This window comes from Plodia interpunctella, chromosome 3 (genome assembly GCF_027563975.2).
Source record: "Plodia interpunctella isolate USDA-ARS_2022_Savannah chromosome 3, ilPloInte3.2, whole genome shotgun sequence".
Classification (NCBI taxonomy): Eukaryota; Metazoa; Arthropoda; class Insecta; order Lepidoptera; family Pyralidae; genus Plodia; species Plodia interpunctella.
This window is the reverse complement of record NC_071296.1, coordinates 5,203,267-5,214,430: the sequence shown is the minus strand read 5'-3', so window position 1 is coordinate 5,214,430 and position 11,164 is coordinate 5,203,267. Positions and strand designations below refer to the sequence as shown.

The window sequence follows — 11,164 nt, the reverse complement described above, 5'->3', positions numbered from 1 at the left end:
TGTTCAATGCATACCTGCCAATATTTTGAACGGGATTGATTGGTTTCCAAAGTTTTATGGATTTCACAGAATCAACTTTTTGGCACGTGCAAAGTTAGTGTTATAGTTATGCGCTTGCTGATAAGTCAGAAGTTGCATTATTGTAGTCTTTTTATTATTTTTTACAAATGCATAGGCTACACGGTAGTCATGGAAGGCCAGTTAAAAACAAAAATGCCTGTTTTACATTTAAAAAATGCCTGATATGGTTTTCTGATATTTATATTGAATATTGGAAAGTAATCTAGAGCGTCAAAAGCACAGAAAATGTTTAAAGACATTTTCATACATCATATTTGTTGTTGACAAGGCTGCTTCTCAGGTATTAGGGCAGCCCGTCAGTCTGCCGGTAGATAAGCTATCATGTGCCCACGCCGCGGGCCTTCAGAACCAGATCATCTGGCAGACCAAACTGGCAGTCACTATGACGCCGGCGGACGTGTCGCTCGCGCCGCGCTCGCCACCGAACTCTGTCCGCGAATACTCTTATCATTTCAGCCACAGCCTCTGCTGAAATTAAGTTTCCTTATCCAATGCCAGTTTAAAGACGGGAGTTTTACAAAATAAGAACAATAAACAGTTCTCTATCTATTTATTCTTGTGTTTGCTGAAATTTTGACTGAAAGTGATGTCGTGAATTTAAAAACATAAAAAAAATGCATTTAATCTTGAGTAAGTATAGTCATGTTTTTATTTTTTTCATCAATTATCACTTACTTACCGGAACTTACAAAGTATCTTTAGATACCCAAATCATTTAATCGTAAGTCTGTAATTACAAAGACAATAAATATTGTTCTGAGCTTAAATCCGTTGATAAATATTATTATTCTTACCCATCGACGTATACCTATAAGTTAAGGTAGAGAATACAATAGATTGTTTATTTAGGGTTGTCATATTCGGAGTTAACAATTTGATTTACTGTTCACTTTTTCTTTTCTATTTCGATTCCATTTTCATGTCATATCATGATTTTAATCCTAAATGATCTATTTATTAAAGTTATTAGCTCTTTACCAAGTGGGAGTATTTTGTGTAAATTATCATCTTCAGTACTTCAAATTACCAATTTGCGTATACATTTTTTTAGCTACTTGTCAATTTACCAACTTAAATATCTAGACATTTTGTAGGAGCTGACAACCTGTTCCTTTGAGGCCAACAAATTAAATGTTACGTGACAAATTATAAAAATTTATTTTGTTGATGTCTTGTTGGGCCGCATTTTGCGCGGCGTACTTAATATTAAGTTATTTTATATTAGGTTATTTTTGTATTTTATTTATTTCCCAAGTTTTTTATTTATTTTTATGATCCCGTTGCCGGAGGTCCCTAACTTCGTTTTATCTTTTCTATCTAAAGCTCATATCATCGTGTGGTCTTTTTCCCTTTCGGAAATTATTTTTCTTCTACAACAAAAATAACTCTATAGTAACTTGACGTCGCGATACGCGTCGTCATTAGGTACCTATTTGTCGAAGTCGTACATACCATGTCTTTCTAAAGTGTGATGTTTCATGACGTTTTCGAATCTTGTATAGGTATTTTTCGTGGCTAATTTTTATCGCATAAACTATTTTGTCCTATTGTTCTTTGCCATAACGATTTTGGCATAATAGGTCTAAGGCATAATTGATTTTTGGCATAATTAACTTTTAGGTTGGTTTAGGTTAGGTAAGTTATGGTTCAAATTGTCATGCGTAAACCATTACGCGTAAGAACGTTATGCTTAAAAATCATTATGCCATAGTACAGTATGCCGTGTTACATTAAAGCATAAATTTATATGCTTATACTATACTATAAGCATAAAAATTTACCCATGAGACCCGTATTTTTCACGGGTATTTTTACATTAAAAGGCATATTATAATTTTTTATATCACTAGTTTTTGTAATAGGCCTACACCTGTGGTAAAAGCAAAAAAGAAGAAAAGGTTTTTTTACGACACCTGATTTGAAAGAATCAAATTCCACGTTTGAACTTATAAGTGAAAGTATGTTATTGAAGTCGAACAAAAATCGGTCTGAAATATTGTATGAAAGTCCTTTGTTCCTCTTGGGAATTATTTATAACCCGGTCGAAATAAATGTGAACATCGCTGCATACAAACGTCATTTATCTGTATAAATTTCGTCCAAACACATTTTCGTTGCGTTACATCAATATTGACAGCAATGAGTTTCTATTTTTTTGCAGATTTGCAAAAAATATAATTCTATTAAGAAAAAACGAACTAATGTGAATATTTGATGGATGTTTTGTAATTATTTATGCATTAGAAATTGTATTTTATTGTATTATTTTCATTATCTTCGTAGGCCGGCCGATGATAAAGCACTATGCACTATCACTCGAAAGAAAGTACGATTCACAACTCGTGTGTTTGCGACCCTCGACTACTCATCTCTGGTCTCAACATACACTCTCGTTAGAATCTGTGACACTCATTTCTCGATGAACAATGTACTATAGTAAAATAGTTACAACTCGCAAAAAAAAAAACGATTTCTTTATTTCTTTCTCACTTGACACGTGCTTAACCCGCGTAAACGTACAGTACACACAAACATTATAATGCGGGCGACCCATTTACCGCTTACATAATCATTTTGAATAAATAGAGGAGGGTCAAAGCTCAAAGTCTGCTCAAATTATATTATTATTCGCCAAACAAAAACGGTTTTACATGTAGCTGAGTGACTTACTCGAGTATACATATGGTTGTAGTAGTAAATGTTGTTTGAAATTCCTATATTATTGTTTTATAATACTTAAATATTTTCATGTGCTTATTGTTCCGTACCTCAAAAATAAAAATTGAACCCTTATTGTGATGATATTTATAAAATTGTGTAGTAGGTAGATTTACATCGGTCAATAAATGAATCAGTCTTGAGTTCACCTGCTTGTTTCATTGACGCGTCATGTTTGGTTTTTGTATGTTTTTCGAACAAATGATTTTTCTTTCATTCACTTCGTATCCAGCACGTACATAGCAAATTTGTATGGAAATTTAACGCACGTGTACACGCAAGCGTGACTTCCAAGAAATTTAACAAGAAGAATTGTCTTACAACATATGTATAGGTATAGGGAATAAATCTGTGAAAACCGTAAATAAATTGAGTAGTTGATGTCTTCCTCTAGAGATGAATTATGTAAGAGTATTTCTATTGTTAGCTCGTTACGCTACGTACTGAAACATAAAATATTTCAAGACGTTCGACATGAAAGATGAAAAAATAAAGTTGTTTATATTGATATGCTTGTGCTTCTGATATGCTAATAAAAATACTTTATTTCGGACAGTAATAGTATGTAAGTAAGATTATGTTTGTTACGCAAGTACATACTTAACTGCGAAACTAGTTTCAGGGCCAAGTAACATGAGTGGGACCACAGAATTCTCTGTCTTTGGCGGTAAATATTTAAAAGCTCTAGCTCTTTAGCTCTTTGTTGCATTGTACCAGAGACCATGTATCTCAGCGTAATTTGTTCACAAATTGAGATCAGTTTATGAGACTATCATTATCCAAATTAGGTAACTTTTATTTTTTAATTAGGTAAGGTTATTTAGATTCACAGAATCAAGAAGTTAGGTACTTATTATGTGTCTACGAAAAGCTACCAATTACTTTGATTCCGATGTGACTTTTTGTTGAAACAAAGCTGCGTCATTCTTTTGAAGGGATATTTAAAGAGGCATCTTTCACCTTATTTATTCTTATCGCGACATCTAGATCAGCCTTTCCGAGGCCAACACAATACTTCCGGATAGGCAAACTGACCTTTTGACTGTTGACATGAAGTAGGGTAGTTTTATCTATGCGTTCATATTTCTCGAGTTAAAGTAGATAGATAAGTAGTAGTAAAAGTAGTTTGTGAAAATTTCACGGGGACAAATGCTAGAGACGCCGACACAGGATGTATGGAGAGAGGACAGGTAAAGAGTACATTCTTTGCTGGTTGCCGGGCCGGTGCATCTCTAGTATTTGTTCCCTGTGTTTCCGTTGCGCTTTACAAGTTCTACGACTATATAGGATTTTAGGCTTTTCAAAAAATCTTTTCTTATAATAACTAATCAAAATAATCTGTATCAATTTTATACGTATGTTTCCTAATGGTTTTGTTTCACTTCAACTATTTCATAGAAAATTTTGAAAAAGCAACTAAGTTACTAACTACTACTACTAAAACTAATATTGATAAGTAGAGGCAAATCTACAGAAATCTATAACCTACCTTTGTCAGAGTATTAATATTGCCTTAATTACCGAATTTAACTTGATTTGTTAAAAAATATTACTAAGTAATTATCATTAGTAATAAATAAATTCATAGAAATAATAATGAAGTTCAATTTAGAATGATTTAATTAACTACGTTTCTTCATCGTGCTCCAATTCCGTTACTAATCATAATAATTAAGTCGTGGGTGGGATATGAAATTATAAAAGCCATTACTATGAAACTATTTTGTTTATCAAAAAGTTTATCAACCAAAAATTTAGTTTATTAAAAATCCGATTTCTTTACTTTCTTGACAGACTGTAGTATTATTGCAAATTTACCTATACTAAATGTTTAGTTCAGTATGGTATTGATGTCTGAATGTAGTTAGCAGTAAACGTGTTCGGAATACATTTAAGGTCTTTAGTTGGAGTGATTGTGACCTAGATCAGATGGCTATCATACACTTGACGCAGTACGCTCGTATAATGTGACTGCCCGCTTCGTGATTGGAGGCTGCACAAATGGGAAATTAGTTAACAACTTCCATTTGCTTAATCTCATACGATTTAACCCGGGAAACGTGTTTGATTGGTTTTATTTTATCAGTGTTTTCACTTATTGGAAGTAAATAGAAGGAATTACAAAATAAAATCTTGACATTGTTATAGTCATTTGGAGATGATAGTATTCCAAAAAGAATGTTATGTCCAATAAAATGTGAATATCAACGTTTGTGCATTTAGAATTATTTGGGCTTGCGTCTGTTTGAATAAAGAGTATTCAACGATGACAGTCCAAATCCAACATTTTGTTTTGTGTTCGGTGTTCTCTCTAAGTATATTATTATCAGAACTAGGTGCTAGGTGTCAGCGGCTAAATGTTTAACGTAGGAATATGGAAGTTAGTCTTAATGTTACCGCAAAATTAAGTTTAACTTTGTCGTCGACTCAGTTATGTAACGATGAGAGCAAATTTTCCATCACGGAAAACGAGGTTTCTTCTTTGATTCAGTCAACACGTTAAGTGAATCAAAGAACAAACCGTGTTGACTTTTGGAAGTATGTTTTTGTACTTAGGTACCTGACCTTACCTGTTACGGAAATTGGCATTATCATAATAAATAAAAATGTAAAGGTTAGAATAATGAGGATTTTTAATTTATCAAATTAGCTTTCTATAAGTTTGTACATCTCCGCATGCAGCGATGTGACTTATACAACAGAACAACAAGGGTTAGTATAGTAGTTAGTATAGAGGTCAATATAGCATTTAATCGTACTATAAAACATGATGATAGTTAGTTTATGATGTCTGTGGGCGCTGTATCGAGCTATGCAAGATAATTGCATAAAATAAAATATTGCGAAATACAACGGTCTTACAACTCAAATCTGTATAATATTCGATTTAAAGAAAACTGTTAATATGTAGTGTAATTAAAGTATGCAATTAATTCATTCAAATATATATTTATTCGGAAATATGGTGTTAACGTATGCAGCCTAATATCACTGCGTCGCAATTCGCAATCGAATCAAGCTCGAGTAGTTATCAGCTCGAAATTACCTCGTATGACCCAAATAGAACTCAATTTCAGTCGAGCGGATCAAGCTTGCACTTTATTGCAGTCGTAAGAACCTTTATTCGTGGTAGAATAGTCGACACTTCACAAGGAAGCTTTATTCGTATCTTAAGTGCCTTTATTGGCTGACAAAAAACCATGTTAGATTTATCTATAAGATTCATCGATCGGCATTTATCCAACTGAGCGTACTGGCAATTTAGTTAGTAGCTGAGTCCCGGCTAGAGCTTCGCACCTGTGGGAATTACGGGATAAAAAAAATCCCTATGTGTTATTCTAGGTTATTTTTACCCGTCTACCAAATTTCATAACAATACGTCCAGCAGCAGATATAGACGTATATTACCTATGGATTTTCCCTTTCGGGCGAATAGTAAGCGGGCGAAGTGAGTGACTAACAACTTGGCTACACAATGTACTGTAGAATGGCTGAAAATTTTCACAAATCGTAATTCGAGTTGTGATTAGACTCTATTGTTTTGCGATCTTGTTTTAAATTATTTGCATAGTATCCTAGTTCAATAGTAGGTGCCTAATAGTTACGTCAATGATAATTCATGATTAATAATTGTATTGATTAAAAAATTACTTCAAATAAGTCTGTCGTTATAGGGCGGCCGATCATTCAACATTCAGTCTGCTCATTGGCACATTTTTGGCTCTTTGTATTTAGCACCCTGGGTGGTCACCGAACCGCGATCTACCAAGGTTCTGCATATGGAAGCATTAATTTCTCAAATCGCACATGTGTTGACATATTCGTCATATTCAGAAAGTATTCAAATATCGCCTGTTACAAGAATGTACTCTACGCTGTTAATATTGTAATGTATGGGCTCGTGTTCTGAACAATACCTATCATTTTCTTTCGTCGTGGTTTTCGAATTCAAACAATTAGGATATTATGAAATATAGGTTTATTCTTTTTAACGTTCAAGCCAATAAAAGGCTTTGATCTTCATGGTTCGATAGAACTTTTTTATAGGTATTAACAAAACATCATAAAAATACAGGTCTCCTAAAATATTTTTATTTTCATAGATTTATCTTCACTTGACTCAAAAATTTATTACATATAATTCTAAAGCTTTTATATTATATTCAAAATTTTATCTAAAAAGGTCAAAATTTTCATAGGAAAATAGATAGCTAAAAAAGAAGACAATCCAGTTTAATTTTATCTTTACATATTCTAATTGAAATGTTTTCATAGATAGAGCTACTAACTCAAATTTAACTATTAGTAAAATAACATCGTTCTGGACCTGAGTGGAAATAATTTTGGCAATAATATATATTTTAAACATTAGTAATTTCTAAATTTCGACATAAAACGAATTATTCCATACCTGTACTGCATCCTGGGCATGCATTTTAATCAGGCATTAAAAATTCATCCGCCAGAAGTCGTTAAACATTAAAGTTACGTCTTATTGTTTGTTTGCCAAATATTGAGACAGAGTAATCTCTTTTTAACTATTCACGTGCAAACAAATGGGACATGTATTGAGCTGCCATTTAGATACAATGAAATATTTGAATGATATATTTGTCGCAAAAGTAAACACGTGTCGTACGTGTATCAAATAAATTGTGTTTGCATTCTGTTTATATGCATGAACCTTGTAGGTAGCTACTTGTTCTGGTGAGCGTTTTTATACCTTCACAAGTGTTCATAGTGAGCTGCCGTAAATATATCTAAACTAATAGTTTAAAATACTTGCAAAGACAAACGTCTTAACGTAAGTATCTTAACGCCAACAAATAAAAATTAAACATAGAAGGAACGTAAATATAGGTATAGCCTACTTGTAATACTCATTTGAATTACAAGACTGTCAAAAGGGGTGTAATGTTTTCACGGCTCATGATTGTATATATAATCTGTTTCTCTCTCGTTAAATGAATCTAAGTTGAGAACGGCAGCCGTATTTTTTATTGTAATTTTTTTCATAATACATTTTCTGTCTTTTACATGTAGCTATTTTTATTATTTTTGTTTAGATCATGTAAGCAAAGATCAACTTTGTGTAAAAAGAATTTGTAATGTCATAGATACCCTTCTTAATTCCTAGAATATTAATAAATTCTACTGATCCTGGGCTCCGACGCTCAACGGCTGAGGAAGAAACCGAAAAAACGCCGATGAGAGAAAGAGAGACATAGAAATCTACTATTTAGCACATTTTCATAATCTTTTATTTAGTTCCATCAATCCCGATGTTTGTCAAATCAATCAAATCTTTTAAGTAACATTTCACTTACTTCTGCTTAACCTACGGAGTTGAAATTTTCCATGTCGCTTCTGTTTCCATGCATTATTATGATAAGCATGGAAACCTAACTGCGTGCCCAGTATCTGCTCACGACCAGGATATTGCTCAACGGTTACAGCACGAATATGATATTTTTGTCACGTGTTGAATGAAATAAAATCTCTCTGATACAATATATCTCTGATGCATGTGGCAAAAATGACATTTTTGAAAAAAATATTGTTTAATTTATAATCGAATAATAAGCTCGAAGAGAACATAAATCATCGTCAGTTAGGTCTGAGTCCGCTACATGTCTAGTCTATGCCAATGAGGTAGAATGAAATGAAGATGACTTTCAAACCTACAAGATAAATTTCATTATCCACTAATACCGGGATTTTCTGTCAGTAACCCGGGTTATATTACTGTCTGGGAATTTTGATACAATAAGACTTTATTTGGTTTAAAATTGTTGAATTTGAGACGACCTCATCAGTCTCATGACCATTTGAGATTTGGGAGAACCAAATAAGGACGAATGTTTGAAGTGCATGGATATAATTGAGGAAATCCAGAAAAATCTTTACAACCTATTTTTAAATAATTTATTATATCAAGCACATATATATATTTAGTCATATATATACTATTTTTCACGCGAACGGACAAAAAAATGGCCAAGTTCAAGCTCTTTAGAAAATCCGATTGTAGATAAATCAAACCAGTTCTACTCCCTAATTGGCTGATACTCCCTAATTGTTCCAGTGCAGCGTCCAGCTGCTAGTTCTATTTTCAGCAGCATTCGCTCCAAGGGATATAGCTTGCTTATTTAGATTAGCACGCCAAGCGAGACGCTACGAGCTGGTGACGTTGCAACTTGGCCCTAAGACTGTTCGATGTATCTTTTGTTTACGTGCAGCGTGAAAGTTTATGTTTTCCATATACGAATATCATAATCATAAATATAGTATAGATATTCGTATATGGAAAACATATACTATAGTATAAATATAGTATATGTTTTCCATATACGAATATCATAAGAATAAAATTCCGTGTGATAATATTGCGATCGTCCCAAGCACGTGATTTATAGCTATTTCTTAGATAGTTTTAATAAATCAGAATATATGCCCCAATAAATGAATCTGGAGTAACAAGTGACGTTTATTAGGATATTCCAAAAATGATTTACGATGTCGCAAATACCAAACAATGGATAGGAAAGATTTTAAATTGTTATATTACAAAGTTTAGGAATAATAGAATGCAAGTGAAAACCATTACGTAGTCTGACGATAGTAAAATGTTATGGTCGGTAGTAAACTTGAAAAATAGTTCTATTGCAGAACAGAAACGAGATTAATAAATTATATCTTTATTTCTATCCTTTCAGATAACGCATATCAGAGAAGATAATGAAAAATAAGTGGCGACTGACGAGAAACTAGACATCGACATTCAAGATGTCAAGCGAAGGAGCAAAGGACGTCGCGTACTGCGTGCCGGGCGGGCAAGACTTTCAGAAAGTCTACATTCAGTTCCACGGCTACATTTCCCTCATCATCTGCTTACTTGGATCTGCTGCGAACTCCGTGAACATAGCCGTCCTCAGTCGGAAGGAAATGACATCCTCCACTAACTCCATACTAACCGGTCTCGCTGTCGCCGACCTTCTAGTCATGATCGACTACATTCCCTTCGCTCTACACATCTATATCAAAATCGGGTCTGAACACAACCGAAACACATACGGGTGGGCTGTATTCGTTTACTTTCATTCAATTTTCAGCCAAACCTTCCACACGATCTCTATCTGGCTGACGATAACTCTCGCCGTCTGGAGATTCATCGCGATAAAGTTTCCTCAGAAGAATAGGACTTTGTGTAACAAAAGGAACACTAATATAGCAATAGCGGTGGCTTACGTCGTTTGTCCAATATTATGTCTTCCTATATATTTTGCTATGAACATTCGTGAAACTGTGTTACCCCAAAAAAGTGATAACTTGACGTGGAATGATACAGAAATTGCGAATGTTACCAACCGCGAGCCGGCGTACGCTCTGCAAATGACTGACAATGAAGATTTGTTGACTGCCATATTTTGGATATACAGTGTATTTATAAAACTGATTCCGTGTGTAGTGTTGTCTATTTTAAGTGTTTTGTTAATACTAAAAATGAAATCAAGTGACAGAAGAAGACAGAAGTTACTAAAGAAATCAGCTATAACAACACATGAGGTAATTCGATGTTTGGTATTGTTTTAACTATCCGTACCTAAACTACACTTCATTTTTGTAAAAACTACATGCATAGTAAGAATGCATGTATAGTAAGAATTTTTTTTGTATTTACGTACAACACTTGCAATACTAACAATACGTGTACCTATGAGACCAAAAAGTTACAGAAGAGAAACATGAATCGTAAGTATCATTTCTTGTTATTTGTGTGTTACAAGTATTGAAACACATAAATGACAAGAAATGATACCTATGGTTTCTGTAGCTTAAAGTGGATAAATTTTTATTCGGACCTAATTGTATATTGAAACATTCGAAGAACTTAAATGATAATAGGTAAGTAGTATCCGAAGACAAAAAATATTTAGAGAACTATTCTTCCAGCTAGATTTCTTTGCAGAGACACACACATAAAACCACTTTGAAAAATAAAACGAAGAAAATTGCACAGCGGATAGTAGTCTTAGTTCGAGGGCCTACTACCTACAAGTTTTCTAAATGAAAGTAGTTTTATATATCTATGACGTAATGTGATATTGATTTATTAATATACGAAAATAGTTACTTTATACTTTTTGCCAACATATGTTTACTATAAAAATAACATATCCAAATTATAAATTATCCTTTTCGCATTTGCATTTCTTAGAATTTTGCAACAAATAAATAATATTATTATAGATCCTCATGGATAAGATAATAAACTTTTCTCCAGATCTGATTTGCGTTATCCGCGCATAGGACATATACCAGCTAGACGTTCTGATAATATCGACATTTAGAATTCCGCCTTGAA

General features: G+C 33.3%; 1 protein-coding gene across 2 annotated transcripts in view; it reads left to right on the top strand.

Moving 5' to 3' along the window:
• The first annotated feature begins 457 nt into the window (after positions 1-457).
• The window catches only part of LOC128683639 (G-protein coupled receptor dmsr-1-like), a 31,373-nt gene continuing 20,666 nt past the window's right edge, over positions 458-11,164 (top strand). For both annotated transcript variants that reach the window (XM_053769472.1, XM_053769471.1), the window contains exons 1-2: positions 458-711; positions 9,516-10,365. In XM_053769472.1, coding sequence (XP_053625447.1) covers positions 9,586-10,365 — 780 coding nt within the window. In that variant the 5' untranslated portion in view covers positions 458-711; positions 9,516-9,585. The remainder of the gene's footprint in view (positions 712-9,515; positions 10,366-11,164) is intronic.